This window comes from Neolamprologus multifasciatus, chromosome 12 (assembly GCF_963576455.1).
Source record: "Neolamprologus multifasciatus chromosome 12, fNeoMul1.2, whole genome shotgun sequence".
In the NCBI taxonomy this organism is placed as follows: Eukaryota; Metazoa; Chordata; class Actinopteri; order Cichliformes; family Cichlidae; genus Neolamprologus; species Neolamprologus multifasciatus.
This window is the reverse complement of record NC_140450.1, coordinates 11,592,697-11,611,567: the sequence shown is the minus strand read 5'-3', so window position 1 is coordinate 11,611,567 and position 18,871 is coordinate 11,592,697. Positions and strand designations below refer to the sequence as shown.

General features: G+C 37.3%; 1 protein-coding gene across 8 annotated transcripts in view; it reads left to right on the top strand.

Annotated features, from left to right (window-relative positions):
• The window catches only part of slc23a2 (solute carrier family 23 member 2), a 42,406-nt gene that overhangs the window by 3,623 nt on the left and 19,912 nt on the right, over positions 1–18,871 (top strand). For 3 of the 8 annotated variants that reach the window (XM_085179088.1, XM_085179080.1, XM_085179081.1), the window contains exons 2-3: positions 13,771–13,819; positions 16,447–16,661. In XM_085179088.1, coding sequence (XP_085035214.1) covers positions 13,771–13,819; positions 16,447–16,661 — 264 coding nt within the window. The remainder of the gene's footprint in view (positions 1–13,770; positions 13,820–16,446; positions 16,662–18,871) is intronic. The other 5 variants (XM_085179083.1, XM_085179084.1, XM_085179085.1 and 2 more) reach the window with 3 other exon arrangements.

Here is an 18,871-nt window from a genome sequence, read left to right as displayed (position 1 = left end):
ACTAAGATTACACTGTAGTGCTGGGTCATGCTGTGCCTTCCTACTGTACTGTGTAAATGTGTCTGCTTGTGTGGTGTTGACTTCTGTTTTATTTATAGCTTTATAACATTGATTTTCTGCTAGAAAAAAGAAATAAAAGGAACCTGTTTTGTAAAGTTGACAGCTACACATGCAGCCGTCTAAATTCCTGTTTGTTTGTTTGATATAATTGAGTAATGTGGATTAAATGGGTAAAACCAGCATGGCAGCCCATATGACTCTTGCGTAACAAATACTGAAAAACATACCCTGCTGTATTACCTCTTATGTGAATAATTCATTATGTTTAGCATTAGTGGAGCATTGTTTCTGAGCTGTTGTTTTGTCTTAGGATTGTTTTGAAATTGCAATGTCCATAAATTTCCCTCACAGAGGAATTTGTTTGTGTATGTCTGCCTACCCTTACAGCTGTTGATTATGATTATTTGCACTGTTTTACCCTTCTTTTCATCTGGGTCACATCTGGCTTGATGTAATGAGTTGTAAAATTAAAATGAGGATTCTATGGATCCCCCACCCCCCCCAAAAAAGATTTTTCTCTAAGGGGGAGGAGGGATGTGTGGATGGAAGTGCCCACTGAAGCCATTTATTGATTTATTGGTGATTGTGTATAAGTTGTTTTTCCTTAGATGCTAGTGTACGTGTAGTGAAGACCAATTCCTTTATAATATATCCTAAATATTAAAATGACTGATCTGAGTGAATTTATGTAAAATTGTTTACATAAACATTTTAGAACTTGAAACCTGATCCACAGCCTCAGATTATGTTTGTAGAGGTCCTTTCAGATCCATACTGATCCCTTAAAACCAACCTTATTGTGCATACATTGTACTTCAAATGATGCTAATACTGGAAAATTTTTATAATACTTGCACCCCACCTGAGGACACCCTTATGTGTTAAATTACCTTCACAAATGAGATTATGCAATTAGTTGGTTTGTCTGTTTTTAGCAGGATGACTCAATGTTATATACCACTTTGTGTGAAGATTTTGCTAGAGTTGGGGCTTGGTCAGACTGGGAAGTGATTTAAAATAAACATCACTAACCCTTGAAGTCAATCTGGTTCTAAGATTTTTTGTTTTTCCTTCATGTAGGATTCTGTATAGGGATTGATATTTGTCTCTGTCCTTACCTAGACAGTATAAAACACTATTTGAGGTCTGAGAAGTGCCTATAACCTGCATTTTTTTTAATGGCCACCACTGTGTGATACCTATATTCATCTTTTGCACGGTCTTTGTTCCTGACTCAAAAAGCTGGATCAAATGTCAGTGACAATGGGTAGTACTTGCTTGTACTTGTCAGCCATTGCCTGCGAGTAAGGTATCAAATCAGAACAGGAAAAAATTAGTAAGTACTTCTTGTTTAGAATTTGGGCAATTTGCTTCATATCTTCACAAATGTACATAAAATTGGAATAAGAAATATTGTGAGACATCATCCTGGTAATCTCAGGAGAATATCTGTGGATCCGCATATACTTATGAATTGAGGCACTCAGTTCCTACATGATATGGAGGAAGTTTGGCCTTGGTAGAGATATGTAGTTTGAGTGCTTACCTTGATGAGGGATTTTTTTTTTTAAATAAATTTTTTCAGAATTCATTGTTCCCCATTATCCATCCTTTTTTTGTATCGCATATCTGGGGCCAGGTTTCAGCATATAAGAGGAGGAGTAGCGGCACTACTGAGCCTCGCCAGAATGACTAAACTCCTCACCCTATCTCTGAGAGAGAGAGGCCAATCACCCTTTGGAGAAAGGGTGCTGCTTGTACCTGTGATCCCATTCTTTACCCAAAGCTGGTAAAAATGGATTAACTTAGGGACATAGAATGACTGGTAACTCGACAGCTTCGCTTTTATGGGCAACTCTCTTTATCACAACACACCGGTGTGGCATCACTGCAGATGCAACCTCAATTCATCTGTCAGCATTTATCATGAACAAGACCCTGAGATTCTCTAAGTCTTCCATTTGGAAAACAACTGGTCTTTGACACAAGGTTGGCACTTCATCCATTTCCCACTGAGAAGCATGGCATCAGACTCAGAGGTGGGTAGGAATTCTTATTCCTGCTACTTCACAATCGTCTGCAGGCCACTCTAGTGTGAGCTGGAGGTCTCCACCTGATAAAGCCAATTTAGCCATATCATCTGAACCAATAAGAGATGAGTCTGAGGACACCAAAGTGGTAGCCTTCTGCAGTCACTCTGTCAGCCTTTCGGTTCACAATTTTTATGGACAGAATCTTTATGATTATCTGTTAGTACAGCTGAAGCAACATTCAACTAGTTTATCTACAACAGGGGTGTCAAACTCAAATACACAGTGGGCCAAAATTCAAAACTGGAACAAAGTCGCGGGCTAACATTAATATTTATTGAAAAAAAAAAATCTTCCTCCAGATATAAGAATGAATCTTTTCTTATGGACTCAAACAAGTTTGGCTGAAAAACTGAATATGGAACAAGCAAAGCTTAATACTAAACAATATATATATTAGCTGTATAATACCAGTAGGCCAGCTCTAATAGTAATTTGGTATGGCTTCGGGCCAGAGTTTGACACCTATGATCTATAAGATGGCTGTTTTCTCTTGGTATAATGGATTTTGTGCAGGCCCAGCAAAGCAAATTACTTTTATATTCATAACAAACTGTTTTCTGACATTTTATGGAGCATTTAGCCTCAGCTCCAAAACAAAGTGCTATTAGAAATATCATTGAATAAATTTCAAGATAATATCCAGATAATATAGATTTATCCACAGTTCATCCAGTTTTTGTCACACTTGTGTTAAATCATGTGACATTTCCTCAGGCTGACCAGTTTTGTAACTATTGGAACAGAGCGATAACCCACGTCATGTGTAAGTTTCATAAAAATTTAATGAGCAGCATGACAAATGATGAATGGACTGCTACCGCCATACTAAAGAGGACCTCTGATTTACTGTCTGCTTGCTTAATGAGAGTGGTCCATCTGAGTTCAAACTTTCCACCAGGTCACGTCATGACCCAATATTATATTTAATTTGATGTCATAGAACCTGTATGTTGTTAAATACCCAATGTTCTGCCTTAAATTGGCTAAAATAAGTAAATAATAATCAAAATAATTTAATGAATCCTATTGACTTGGTTTTTAGAAGGTCTGTTCAATGAAACCTGGTTAAGCATTTTTCTGGTTACCTTAATTGTTCAATGTAAGGCTCTTTTATCCCCGTCTCACAGACAGGGACACTCTGCTAGCATCCCTGTCTGCGAGGAGACTCATGGTCTTCATATCTCCCTTCCAATAAAGCATCTCTTTATCTCTCTGAGCGCATGTGTTACGTGTCCTCCCATGTTACACCACCACGCATCACGTGGCATGCAAAACTTCCTCTGCAAAGTGTGTCTGTGTGCTGGGTGTGGTTTTTAAACTTCTGTTAATATTAAAAGGTTACACTTACCAAAGTGATTAGTAATTCCTAAGAAGTGGTTAGGGGTGCAACAGAAAATGCATCACTGTTTGTAAGTCTGTCATTTTTAGGAGGAACTGATGATTATGAAACTGTACAACTTATTTAGCACTTTTCACAGACGTGTCACAAAGTGCTTCACAAGAAACGTAATAAAACACAATACAGTCATAAATACATAATAAAAACCCTGGCCTAATTAAAAGGTTTTTAAAATAGAAATGTACTTAGCTGCTTTTTGAAGGTCTCCACCGAGTCCAGACGCTGTAGAAATTGATTAAGTGCATTCCACAGTCTGGGTGCAACAGCTTGGAAAGATCGGCCCCCTCGAGTTCTGAAACGAGTGTGGGGGACCACTAAAAGGTTTAGTGACATGTTACAGCTCTGATGGTTTTAGTCTTAATGGTGAAATTGTAGACAAATTATGTTTAAACTCTAATGAAATAGGTTGTTGAAGACCTGAGATTAGGTTGATTAGATGATCATCATTCTTGTAAATGCTATAACAAATTTTAACTCAAACTCAAGCAGCATAAATTTTGACAACATTTCACACAAATGTCTAATAGAGTAAAAGTAATGTCGTCATAACGCTTCATGTCTGGAAGCTGCCAAAATACTCAGAACAGCAGCGTTGCATCGGTGCAGATTTCAACACACAGTTTGAGTTTTGCCTTTCTCATGATTGTATTTCAGTTGCTTCATTTGCTTATGGCAATAAGACTAGAGAAAATCAGAGGGTTAGTTAATTGCTCTCAGTCAAAATTTCAACAGCACAACTTTTAATAAGTTGATGCTTGTTTGTGGATACATTTTTTCTTATTTGTTTCCCTGAGCATATACTTTTTTGCACTTTTTTTTTTTGGTGTGGTTCTATTTTTAGCTCCAACCGTTGCTTTCACAGCTGATGTTCACACAGAAATTTAAAAATATGCTGGCTGCTGATGTGTCAACAGTGTGCTTAGATGTAGACAATACAGATGGCTGTGCACTTGCATCACTCAGAGGGTTCCCTTTTGCAGGAAGAGTACTACTCTCACATGGTGCATTAAAAAAAAAAAATCTCAAAAGATTAAAAGCACTCTGTGCCCGTCAATTGAGTTGACATCTAGGGCTGCCACGATTAGTCGACTAGTCAAGATTACGTCGACTATCAAAATCGTCAACGACTAATTTAATAGTCGACGCGTCGTTTGAAGCTTTGTAAGATCCCAAAAGACGCAGGAATAAGTAGTAGGATTTAAGAGTGTAATAATGTACTTAAACAGAAGATGGCAGCACTGCATGTACAAGGATGCCAGCTGCTGTTAAACCCCGAAGAAGAAGCTGTGTCCCAGAATTCATAGCTCAGTTTCCAACAATGGCGGCAGCTCGTTAGTTTTAATATTACTCTTATTATACTTTCTGGGTCAAAAAATAAACGTTTAACATATTTTCAGGCGAGAATGTAGCTCAAATATCTGCTCAGTTTATCAAGACACAGCATATTTTCAAAAGTGCTTTGACGTTTTCGGAGACGTCTGTTACCCACCCGCTTGATAGCTAGGATGGGTTCAAGGCTCACTAGAGACTCCTGGCAAATCATTTTCAAACCCACCGCCGTCTTTCGCTACTCAGGTTAAACATGATATACAAGTCACTTAGATAACTTAAAAATGTTATTGTTTGGTTTTTTTTTCAGTATTTTATTTGTTCCTGAGTAAATCGGTTTGGCTGAGATTAAAGTTATAGTTTTTACACAGCTGAATAAACGTCAAGCAGACAACTGATTATCAGAAGTGTGAGATACTCGAGAATATACTCTGGTGTCTCCTGTTATATTTTAGATAGCAAGGAGCAGATGGCAGAGTTTATTAAACTCCAACGAAACAATCTGCAAATTTCATTAAACTTTAATAAACTATCATCTTGTCTTTATTTTTAGTTAGCACATACCTTAAACACTTAAAGCTATAAGCTAATGCTAGTTATATAAGAGCAGATGCATGCTGGTGCAATAAGCTGTACGTTTTACGTCCAATGGATGCATGATCTGATTAGTCGACTAATCGCAAAAATAATCGGTGACTAGTCAACTATCAAAATAATCATTTGTGGCAGCCCTATTTACATCCTCCACGAATTATACAAATTGTGAAAAAGTTCATGTTGTACAAAAGCAGCCCTGTGACAATTTGTGTTTATATTTGATTACAGAATGATTGTAAGCGTTCTTTGGATTTGGTGCTGTGTCTTTACATACAGCTGAATTTTTTTCTCCAATATTTATACATTTTGCAGACAATGAAAATGAGTTTGACCTCTAGCATCATTATCCAACCTATGCAGACTGCACCCACCTGCTAATTCATAACCCAGATTTGCACATTTTTAAATGTGTCAGGCCACAGCCAGTTTTTTCTCTCCTATTTTGTTGTTGTAAAGTGTTGTAATGAACTTCAGTTACATTTTCTTTGCGATGACCCACTTTTATTGAAATTGGATAACTTTCTGTAAAAACCCAGGTCATGCATTTTTATTTATTTATTTTTTCAAAGCTGATTATGAAACTGTACAGTTGGCCAAACGAAGGTAATTGGTCTCCACTGTTATGAGCAGGTGAAACTGGCTGTCCTACTGTGAGGTCCAGCAAGACTCTGGCTCAAGTAGACTTAAAGGATTGCATCACCTTTTAAGCAACAAGGGATGCATTTAGTTTTTAATCGCTGCAGGGCTTGGTGGGAAAAATGCCTGAGGCTGTAGGAGGTGGAATGACCTATAAGCAAAGTGTACTGTTACAGTAACAAATCTGTTCATATGCTGCTGGTGCCATGCTGTGTGGGTGTAGGTGATGCTTTGAGAACAGGATGAAAATGCAATTAAATGGGGAACATCTCCTGATCTAAATGTTACTGTCTGTCCTGCTTGTTGGTTTGTTTTTAACTGAGAAACAGGTTTGTGCAGCACAACATGGGATTCCACTCCGCTGTTTAACTGAAGAAAGAAAATGTGGATTTTTACTAGGTTTCCCTTCTTTTACAAAGCAATGATGGGTTTTTCCCCCCTGTTTCTTAAAATCCATGTCTTTGAACCAAATGACCACTAAAACTGAGTGAAGTCAGTTAGTGTTTCATTTTATAGAGATTCCACTGTCTGTATGTGATTTGTTTTGGTGAAAATCTGGAACAGACTGGACTTAGATGAATTTTGCTGAGTCATAGTTTGGAGAAGGAGGGTGGACATTTGCATTAACTCCCCAAAGTCACAAAAGCTTCACATTTTAGCTGCTACAGCACATCTGCAAAAGCAAACAATGAGTTGATAAAAGACATCAGATTGAATGGAAACTGTCCCCAGACTTATTCATTTATTTATTTATTTGCTTATTTTGACCTTCGTTTAAGTAAAACCAAATATTCCAGCATTTTAGAATTCCTTTAGCTATTCAAACCATTGATTGAACTTGTTGGACGACATAATGATGTGACAAAGCCACTGAGCAAAGATGTTTTTGCTTAATGGTTTTGTCATTCAAGATGTATTTTTCAGTGTTGTACAACTGATGTTTTGCTAGCTTTTCTGTATGATTATTATTGATTGTTATTTTCACTGACCATGCAATAGCCACACTAGTCTAGTGAAACCATAGATTTCCAAGGATAATTAATGAACTTGATTAGCAAACTGCATGTCCAGATAAAACACTACAGTTCAGTATGAGAAGCCAGACCTCAAAGCGCCTACCTCCAGATTCCTGTTAGACACAGGATGTCTCCTGAACAATAGTCATCCCAGAATCTTAATTCTGAGATGGCTTAATTTTAGATAAGCCAGGTGAATACAAATTAACCCACTTCCCTTACAATTCTCATGAACAGGGAAATTAGAAACACCTTTTTTCTTTTTTTTCTCACTTCCTCATCAGCTGAAATTTTACAGCAACTTGAAATAGTGGTGTTCTCCGTGAGGTTACTATCTGCTTGTATAGAGGAAAAAAGAATAAGTCATTATATTTTAGACCAGAAAAACCCCCAAAAAACTACATACAACGCACAAAAAGAGTGGGGGGGAAAAAGAGTGAGTCATCTATATGACAGGAAGTATCCCAGCAGCCTCTGGGTAACTTGAGGTCTGATGAGGCGAGTGTTAACAGCAGAAGAGCCATGCTGCTGTAGCATGAAATACCCTGCTCCCCTGTCGCACCAAGAGATAAAAGCACACAGGTAAGCTCACTGCGCTTCCTGAACCAGCAAACAGGTCCGGGTTTCAAACGAAACCTGAAATGGCCTCTTTGTAACAATTACCTTTGTAACACTTTGTAACAATTACCTTTAATCATGTGTTAATTTTTGTGGTTGTCAGTTAAGTCTTTTTTTTTTCCAATTTTGTGACTCATCAAACTCTGATCATCAGGCAAACCTGCTTATTTAGACGCACCGTTTATGTTGATCAGTTTTGGAGTATTTACAGCCATGTTGTCCTTGTTACTCTACTGTTGAGGGATCTCTGTGTCTACTAAAATCTGCTCCACTGGCAGCAAGTTAACCAATGTAAACATGTCCTTGCAGTCTCTTTGCAGTCCTCACCCCCTCCCTCATAGTGAAATCAGAACTGTTCACGTGTACCCTGTCATGTAAGTTTTTGCCTGCCACCTCATTGCCTCATGACCACATGCGTGCATATTTTGTAAGTAGTGAACGCTCTAGAACATGTGGTGAACAAAACCAGTAATCAAACCTTTGGTGGAGCATTTTTGCTTTAGAAATGCACTGTAGCAATAAGGGTTAGGCATTTCAAGCAAAAGAATTTGTACTATACATGGAATTTTAAATGGCACCTATTTGGGTGTTCAGGCATTGGTCTGTAATGCTTGGAAGCTAAATCCTTCTTTTTATAAAATTTTAGGTTAAAATAAGAAATTATGATTGACTCAAACTCATAACCTAAAGAAAGAATGGCAGTAGCCTCTGTTCAGCCTATGTTTAGCTATCTTACACACTCGACCAATCAACAAAAAAGTTAAAAATAAAAAAAATGTCTCTTCCAGCGAACATTAAAAAAAAAAAATCTCAGACGTAAAGTTAAGTCTTTTGTGTGATTTGGCGCATCTCGAATGAATGAATGAATGAATGAATGAATTATCCAGAAAGTAGCTATATTAATAATGAAACAAACAAAAGAAGGTAAAATATCCCCTCCAAACAAAGTTTTATAAATTCTTTGACAGGAAAATGCGCATATTTACTTTATCAGGTTTTAGCACTGTGTGGAGGTGATTAACAATATTACCAGCAGTGTTAAAGACGCGTTCTGAAGGTGTGCTTGTGGCTGGTATACACAAATATTTCCGTGCCATGTGTGACATCAGTGGGAAACGTTATTCATGCATTTTCCACAAAGCCAGTGTATCATTTTCTCCATCTACGACCTCCTTGCTGAGGTAACAGTCCATTTCTGTCTGCACCTTCTCCTCCAGTGTGCAATTTGGCAATTAGTTAATCCTTGTTTGGACTTCTTCTGTGTTCTAAATGCGCAAATCAGTCCATGCATGATTACATTGCTCCGGCCATCAAAAAGTCTGCGCATTTGCGAATATATCGACTATTGTCGGTTATTGGACTGACGGTTGTCGGTTGGAAAATTTTTACATATTGCCCAACTTTAATTGTTATTTCCTCCTGCACACTTTTGCCTACTACTACCATCTGCCATGATCTTTTCAACATTGCAGGGCAACTTAGGCAAACCACACAAATGTAGCTAAGATGGTTCTACATCATAGCTTCTTCAATATAAAACCTCTTGTTGTTTAACAAAATAATAAAGCTACAATGGAGCCTCTACAATCATACATTTAAGCTCCGCTTGTCAGACCTGTTGATAAGAACTAGATTTGTAGCAACATATGACATCTAAAGACTCACGGTCTCCATGTACTCACTCTTGTACACTCTGCTCCATGCGTCTCATACATATGCAAAGCGTGGACGAGACGGGTAAACTTAAGATGGCATTATTCAAGTTGACACGCACTTCCTTTACTGTGTTATAAAATGATACAAATGCATGTTCATTTTAAATTTAATCCGCTGGATAAGTGAGGCACAGTTGTATATACAAATGAAAGTAGTCCCCTGTTCTTTATCTTCATATACATGACTAACTTTAAATAATAAAGCATGAAAAGATTTTTTTTTTAATGGAAGGAACTTGTAAGTATCCAGTTCTGATGAGTAGAGATGAGTTTTTAAGTGTGTAAAAGACCTAAAAATTAAATCGCTCTGGGTGCTTGAGTAGCAAAGGGCTATACAAGAACCAGTCCGTTTACCAAGTCAGAAAGACTTTTAACTTCATTTTCTTCACTTTAAAATTTTTTGCAGCTTTATTTTCCCTGGTACCAGATACTTTCACAGCAGCTTAAGTTTGACATGATAATGACATTTTTTTTCTTTATTAAGCTTGAGAAACGGTGGAGCTTTGCAGCATCGTACATGGCTGTACATTTTTCATTGTGAAACTTTGGATTCATGATAACATGACAACTACAAAAGACGTTCTTGCGCTTCACATTGCGGGAAGATTACAAAACCAGACAAACAGCATTTACATTTAATAGATCATATTTTTATAGATTAAAGCAAAAAAAAGTTTCTTAAATTTAACTTCCACATTCTCAAATACAGGACTTTTAATTCTATTAATTCCATTTATTCACATTTGTTTTTTCCCCCAATACCATTGGGCAATGAATAGTAGTTTTCCAGTTACAGTCCTTATTATGTCTGCTGGCTGTCTTACAGTTGTGGAAATTTTTTCTACTGTGCACCTCTTGTGGTTTTGTTTTCTCTGATTCTGATAGCTTCCTCCAGTATGTAATGCATTTTAAAAACAAAACCTACTGAAGTAGTTACAAGATGTTAAGTAACAAGACTCTGACAACAAAATGCAGATGGGAATATGCGATCATTGCTTGTTTTTCTTTTCTTTTCTTTTCTTTTCTTTTTAATACAGTTTTTCAGAGAAGGCTTCATTGTTTCATTAGGAGAAAATACGATCAGCTTTGAGGAGATATTATAACTCTTGTTTTCATTAGCACCTCCCCAGACATGGATTAGAATAAACAAAAAATAACAGAAGTACAGTGCTATCGTTGTCCTTCAACCCACCAGTGCTCACGGAAGGAAATGACAATGACAAGTAAAAGACTGGCCGATATTGCGCAATAGGATCACAGGGGGGAAAAAAAGGCGTTTCCTTTAATGAGCTAGAGAGTTTACATTGGTACATTTTTAAAAAAAATTGTATTAATTTTTTTTTTTTTTTTTTTTATGCCGGGGGAAAGTGGATTGCGGTGAACTCAACAACACAGTCTGACTCAGATTGACTGGACTGTGTTGGAAATCTGTATGCATTTTTTTTAAATTGGATGAAAATTATTTGAAAACCTTTGCCAGTCTTTGCCTGTGTTTTTTTTTTTTTTTTTTTTTTTTTAAACATCTTAAGTCATGCTTTTCTATGAAGTTTATTCAGTTGGTATTTTTAAGAAAAAAAAGGGATAACTGGCTGTTTCTGATGTTTCAAACTGAATCCTTGATAAGGGGTTGCTACTTCTATAAACTGTAGTTGTAACAGCAGCAGTTTAAGCATTAGTTTAGTGCTTGCTGCTGAACTAAAGACTGAACTGAACTAGGCAGTCCTGCAGCAGGCATAATGTCGTCTAGACTTTGAGCCCCAGACTAACATCTGGAGGGGATGGTCCTCATACACATGTGCATGCTGTCACATAAATTGGAGATGAAAGCACCAACACAAACATCTGGTGTGGAAACGAACAACAGGGCACAGGCCTGCAGTGGATCTGCAGATCGAGTTACCATGGTTATAGATCCTTCAAATGTCCAGCAGCTTGTGTATTTTGGGATGATTTAAAATAACCACAACAGTTGTCTTTGTTCCTTCTTGCCTCACTCTTTCTTCACTGCTTTCCCATCTCTCTAATATCGTCTCTCTTACAAACATGAATACTTTCCCTGTTTTGTCCTGTTATATTTGCTTTTACATAACGTGACATTTCATGATTATAAAACTGCAGATTTTGATTTTGTTGTGTAATGGCATATACTCAGTTTCAGTTCTCTCCTCTCTCGCTCCAGTTCCCCATGTTTTTGTGGTGGGGGTGGGATGAGGGAACGACACAGATTTCCGATCATCACCGGCAGACAGGCTGCTGGGATACTTTCTATTCTATTCCACATCTCAGAGATGGTTCACAGCACTGAGAGAGTCATAGGCTAGGCAGCACTGAGCTTAATTAAGTGCCGTCACTTCTTGTGTTGTATGTAGTATTCATTGCTTAGATTAATAACTCATCATGTGATAATATTAAGGGATAGTGGTTTAGTATGATTTTCTTATTTTTGTAGTTATGGCAGGGATTTCTGTGATAACACTGAGCTAATATTTTGCATAGAGGAAATTTGTCTTGCCCACAGATTTTAAACAGAGCCAAACAAAATCACTAGTAGCTTTTAGTAAAATGATTTAATGGAACACTTTGCTTATCAAATGGCAGGAAAAATGGCACAGATATGAGAATCACTGCCTTATTGATTATGCTTACTTGAGTAGTCTCCCCTTGGAAGGCTGATACTGATACAGGAAAAACACTCTTCATTAGACATGTGTTCTGTTTTGAGCCAATGAGTATTGTAGCCCATTTTTCAAAAATCTCTGTAAACCTTAGGTATGATTATGTGGGGAAAATCCCATTAGATCGTCAGTTTCTGAAATATTAAGATCAGCCTGTCTGGCACGAACAAGCATGCAACGTCCAAAACCACTTATGCAACTCACCATTGTGATGCTCATTTTAAACTTCAGCAAGTCGTCTTGACGATGTGTACATGCCTAAATGCAATGAGTTGCTGTAATGTGATTGGTGGATTAGATATTTGATAACAAACAGTTGAACAGGTTTACCTAACAAAATGTTGATAGATAATTGAGTGTAAGTGTCTAGTGAAGATTTAAACTTGGTAATAATTAGCAAGAGAAAAAATAAAGGCAGAGCTGCAGGTTAAAGAGTGTTGAAGGAGCTGAATCAATTGCTTTTGTGAAGTTTATTGTTGAGCCTTCCTGTCATGTTAAGTCACAGCCTAAAGTAGAGGTAAAAATTAAGAAGCAAATGATCGAATCCATCATCATATGCCTCAAAGATTGGCAGTGATAAAAGGAACTGATAATGGTGACAAATGGTTGTATGATGCAAAACAATTACTTCAAGCTCCTGATGGGAACACTTGACTCACATGTAAGATTTATTTATTTTTATTTCTCCCCTGTAGTGTTTCTATTCTGTGCTCAGACTCGTATAAAACTGTTTTATTCACAATGGAAACCTTTCTTTGTTTTCACAGGAATAAGATAATTAATAGATAATTAGACTTATAAGCAGAGTTAATAATGGCCTCAGTATCAGAAACAAATTGATATCCATCCATAATTTCAAGTGTGATTCAAGTGTTTAAGTAGAAGGCCTCCACAATAACAAATGCCCCACCATTAATGAAATCTAAGCCCCTGGTTAAAAATTGATGACTCTGAAATGAAAATCAACATGGCAAGAAGAATGAGGAGTGCTGCCACATTTGGTGATATTGTCTTTCAGTTATTACCTATAAGAATAACAGCCAGGACATTAAGATTCAAGTTTTCATAAAGTTATCCTTACAGAATGAAGTGTGCTGGACAGAATTACTTGCCTTATTGTCTCTGTACGACTTAGATCTTTTTGAGTCATTTAGCAGAGGCAATAGAGATTTTTGTTCTACAATTTAAATTACAATCTAGTCCTAACTCTTTAAAACTTGTCTGACTAGTTTGAGATGGCTTTTACATGCAATTATATGAGTGTGCTTAAAGTGTCTTTAAAGTTCAGCTGGGCCCTCACTTTTCTCATAAGACCAATTTAAGGTGCTTAAGACATGCACTTGTTGAAGAGCCAGAAGGCTTGCAATACTCTACAGCTCTTGCTGCCTTCCTGAAACCATGTTTCAGCTGAGTCTGAATTACAATCGGCACATCAGTCACACTAATAACTCTTGCTTGTGATTAAATGCTATCTGTCAAATTAACTTATGTCTCACCTCCCTCCTCCTCCTTATCCTTGACCCTTTTGTGTCTCTCTCTGTGCTTCCTCCCCCTCTTCTTTCCCCCCCCCTCCCCTCACGTCCTCTCTTATACTGCCTCCTCCTTTCCCCTTCTCTTGCTCCTTCCACACAGATGCTCCCAACCGCCCAGCTTGGCAGGAGTGATGGGATGTGTCATCTAGGTATTACAACTATCCCAACATCTTACACTGCAAGCAGGAATATGACTGGGTGGGAGAGGATATTTTGGGAGGGCTTTAGGTTGAAAATGTCAAAAACTGAAAAATGCAACAAAATCCAACACAGACGATGAGCCGCAACAAAAACGGGATTCACAAGCAACGTGGACAACTGCTGACATTTGATAACAGTTTAAAGATTAAACGTTACGTTTTTTGTAGAGCAAATGGTTGGAAAACTATATCTGGCTGCAGTAAACTGAGACCAGTATCACAATATGAGTGTCTGCATCTTTCCGTACCATGATACTCCTGTAGAGCTGTTAAAACGTGTTAAAATTTCAGATCATTCAGTAACCAGCAAACGGGAAATGCATCAAAATAATTGTTTTAGTTCATACTCCAGTCAAGATCTAGTGATCAGAAATGATTTAACATTAAAAAAATAACGTGGTACTTAAAATGTCTTTGAAAATCTTAATATATGCAAAATAAAAATTTGAGGTTTTCTTTTCCCAGTGTAGCCATTTAGAAATCTACAAAATGCAGTCACCAGGATGCTCATGCCAGTAGTACTGTCTTCTAGATAGCGATGAGATCAAAAAGTACAAGTTCAATGAAAATTTGCTTTCCAGCCATCATTTTTGAGACCAAAGTGGTACTGAAGAGTCTATTACACATATTTTGTGTAGAAAGTGGGGATAAAGGCCGTGGAAAAGGATCAAAGGTCTAGTCAAACATTCTTTATTAAGCGACACGTATACCTTAGCTTGTTACAGATGTCAGCGAGGACTGGTTTCTTTAAAAGTGCAGTTAGAGGGATCAACCAAGCCATAAAAAAGCCTTTGGTTTCTAGTAATTATAGCATGTCTATCCTCCTTAACAGTGACAAATACAGCTGCAGTCATGCAATATCACTTCACTAAAGTTTAAAAAGCTGTAACAAACTACAAAAATGGCAACTGGTGACATAAACCACACTTACAAAAAGTGCTGGTGGGTCTATTTTCTTTCCTGTGTGGAGCTCTTCACTTCCTGCATTGGCAATCATTTATCCGAGTATTTATCAGATGTATACAGCAGTTTTCACTCAATGAGAATTTGTCCGTGTGTTCATTAATACAGCTGTCCTAATGAACGTCACTATTATTATTTTTGCTCAGTTATGAAGACGTGTAAATATGCATCTGGAGTTTGTTTCTAGTTTATCACATTGGAAACCTATGCTTACATCTGTGTACATCTGGGACATTTATGTAATTTCTATATGTTTGCGTGCGTTATTGTCACAACAAGACAGTTCATGCATATTAATTAAAATTCTACACAGGCCAGAGCACCACACCAGGGACATGTGAATACATGAACACCTGGCTTTTGGATGATAGGTCACATGTAAAATACTCGCAGCATTTTATCCTCTAGGGATGTGTCAGTTGACCACAAAAAGCACAGTTTAAATTTGTAAACCAGTTTAGGCATAAACAAAAAGAGATCGAAACAGAAATGACATTGATTTAAAAAAAAATAGTACGTCTTATGCACCATGCCTGCTAAAACTCTTTCTCTTTCTGCCTCCTGCATCATCGCACAGTGATCTTTGTTCCTGTTGTTATCAAATACTATTCTTCTTTTAATGGGCTCTCCTCTTTGTGCCTTTTTTTTGTTTGTCAAAGACATGTTTGCAGCATGGATTACTGATTGACATGTATCCCTTGTTAGTTCACAAGTTATCTGGTTATTGACAATCTGTGCAGGCTGTTTTGATTAAGGCAGATTAAGATGACTGTTTTCTTAATATAGTGAAAAATGATCTGTATAATGGCTAGAGCAGTGTTTCTTGGGTTGTTTTTGTTTGACTAACAAAACATTAAGGTATTATATAATCAACACTTGGTTAACTTTTCACATATGAAAGTAAAAGCAAGCAAAAAAAAAACCCCAAAGTGAATTGCAGGAAAAAAATATTCTGTCAACTAGACAGAAAACCAGTCACACTGATAAACTTTCTGTTAGATCCACAAAGTTCAAAAGGGGTAATATTTGTATCTTCTGGATTTTTAAAAAGTAGCTTTGGACCTGGAATTACTTTTAAAATCCCTAAATGTAGTAGTGGCATAAAGTTGCAGGTGAACAGTTACAGAGTGTTGCAGCACATGCTGATTTCTAGACCTCTAGATAGTTTTCACTTCCCAAATCTTCTGTGAACTCTCTTATCAGGATGTAAACAGATTATATAGCTCCAATAAGCGGATCTTACTTAATTAGCACTATGTCATCATTATTTCTTGTGCTTTTACAAAACTTCTTAACTTTGTCTTGGTTCTTCAAAGGACACCAGGTATCAATAATGCAGATCTTGAAGTGAAAAAGCAATATCTTAGCTAGTTAAATATGTATTGAACAGTGGCTCATGATCCCTTAATGAACAGTTCAATTTAATTGTGTTTATGCTGTTGCTTTATTATTGTGAATCAGACTAAGAATAAAAAAAAAAGTCTGAGAATTTAATATATTCCACCAGAAATTTTGACCCATCAGCCCCTGCAGTGCCCTGATTTTATCACAGGAAGGTTGCCCTGGTAAATAAATCAAATATTAATCCCTCCTTATCTGTCTCATTTTCTAAGCAGAAGAGGCACTCCTAGACGATGTAATCACCCTGAAGGATTCATCTGAAACCACACCACAGCAAGACCAAGGAGTAACAGAGAACGAGAAAGAAGACGAAGACACAAGCATGGGCGTGGGGAAGAACACCACCTCCAAATCGATGGACAGCAGCAGTGAAGGAGGAAAATATGAAGAGGAGTGCAAACATGGGGCAAATTTCTACCCAATTCCGGTACATACAACAATAAATAAAATGTTCCCACAGAGACCACAGCCACATCTAAAGCACGCTTGTATAATGAAGACAAAGACAGGGGTTTGCACATAGTTGGGATTGTCCTACATCTCCTCACATTACTCTTTTCTGACTCACACAATCATATTTGGCATTGCTTTTCGCCTGGAATGTGTTGGAGCAGACAGTCACACATGAACCTCTTACTTCATGGCCACTTAGTGCATGCTGCAGCCGATACTTTTTCCATCTGTTTCCTCTGTTTGTCCTCTTGGCACCAGGCCGCTGCCTTATGTAGGTCAGTGGGCAAAATCATAACAGAAACATTTATCAAATCTGATTTCCTCCACACAAATATGCTTGTTAATTCTTATAGCTCCATTAAATTAAAACATAGCATGTTTTAAGAGATTCTTTTTCATACATGTTTTACTTCTTGCAGGAGATTTGCCCATGTTCTGTGCTTACAGGAGAAGCTATTATGCTCCTTTTTTTTTTTTTTTATAAATTTTATTTTCAGTCACAGCAGCATGTTAATAACAAAACATTGAACATACAGTAGTTTGCTGTTCAGTATTTACAATACCCCAAAAGATAACAGAAATAGAGAAGGAAAACGAACTAACTAACTAAAGAAACCCCTACAAAACGACAAAAAACAAACAAACAACAACAAACAAATATAAAAATAAAATGTATAAGGGACATTCAGCGTACAGTTAACTATGATAGTGATATAGAGATATGGCATCCGGTCATGATAAGGTGGTCATTTTAAAGGTTTCCATGTACATCAGGAATGGCTGCCATGCCTTAAGAAATTTGGTGGTTGAACCTGCCAGTGTATATCTCATCTTTTCTAAATGTAAAAACCTCATGAGCTCTGCAAGCCACTGTTCATGTGTGGGAGGAGCTTCCTGCTTCCATCTTAAAAGTATAAGGCGCCTTGCGATAAGTGAAGCAAAGGCAATAGAATTCGAATAGTATTTTGGCAAAGTGATGTCTTGAGGTATCACCCCAAAGATAGCCGTTAGAGCAGAAGGATCATATTTAACGTTATACATCTCTGACAGAGTGTTAAATATAGACACCCAATAGTTATGAAGATTAGGGCATGTCCAAAAGGTATGAAGGAGCGAACCTGTTTCTGCTTTACATCTGTTACACAGAGGGTCAGCTCCTGGATAGAACTTGGCTAACTTTTCCTTGGAGATATGTAATCGGTGTAGGACCTTGAATTGAAGGAGCCCATGCCTGGCACATATCGAAGAAGAGTGTACCCTCCGGAGAAAAGATTGCCAGAGTTCATCTGTTATAGTCATCCCAAGGTCTTTCTCCCACTGTGCTTTAAGGATGGAGAGAGAAGGAGATTGAAGATCTAATAATATAGCATAGATTTCTTTAATCGCCCCTCTCTTATGAACGTTTATATTAATAATTTTATCCAAAGAAGTTTCCTCAGGTAGTTCCGGAAATGAAGGAAATTGACTCTTTACAAAGTGGCGAATTTGTAGATAGCGGAAAAAATGTTGCCGAGGAACATTAAACTGCTTCAGGAGCTGTGTGAATGAGGCAAAAATCCCATCTACAAAAAGGTCTTTGATATTTCTAAGGCCATTACTTTCCCATATTTTAAAGTTAGAATCCATCATGGAGGGTGGGAACATATGATTTGAGCAGATAGGTGCTTTTAATTGACATTAAGTGTAACCCCAACCTATGCTCCTTTTTTAAGTTTATATTTTTGGTCTACTAGAATTGCGTTGCATGATTCAAAGATTAAAATAATTCTTATTTATCTTACACTCTATCTTACTGAAGCCCTTAATAAAAGCCATTTGGGATTCTTTAACACTAAGCCAACTGATTGACTGCCCCTTACAATTAGGAGAGTTGTAAGGGGAGTGCTCAGTCAGGTCTGTGCAGCAGAGATAACCATGTTCCAGATATCTGCAGTTGCTAATCCTGCACAGCCAAGAGAACGAAACTGTCGAAATCAGAGCATTTAGAATAGTATGAAGTATGAACTTTTGCCTTGAGATGAATACTTGCACATACACTGTCTTTTAGACCCCGTTTCTTCTAGACTACTTAAAGAACTCCTACCGTTAATTAATGCTTCATCTTAAATATGACCAACCTTTATTAGTGAAAATTACAAATGATTTTCTTTTAGTAAGATTTATTATAGAGTTACCACATGTATC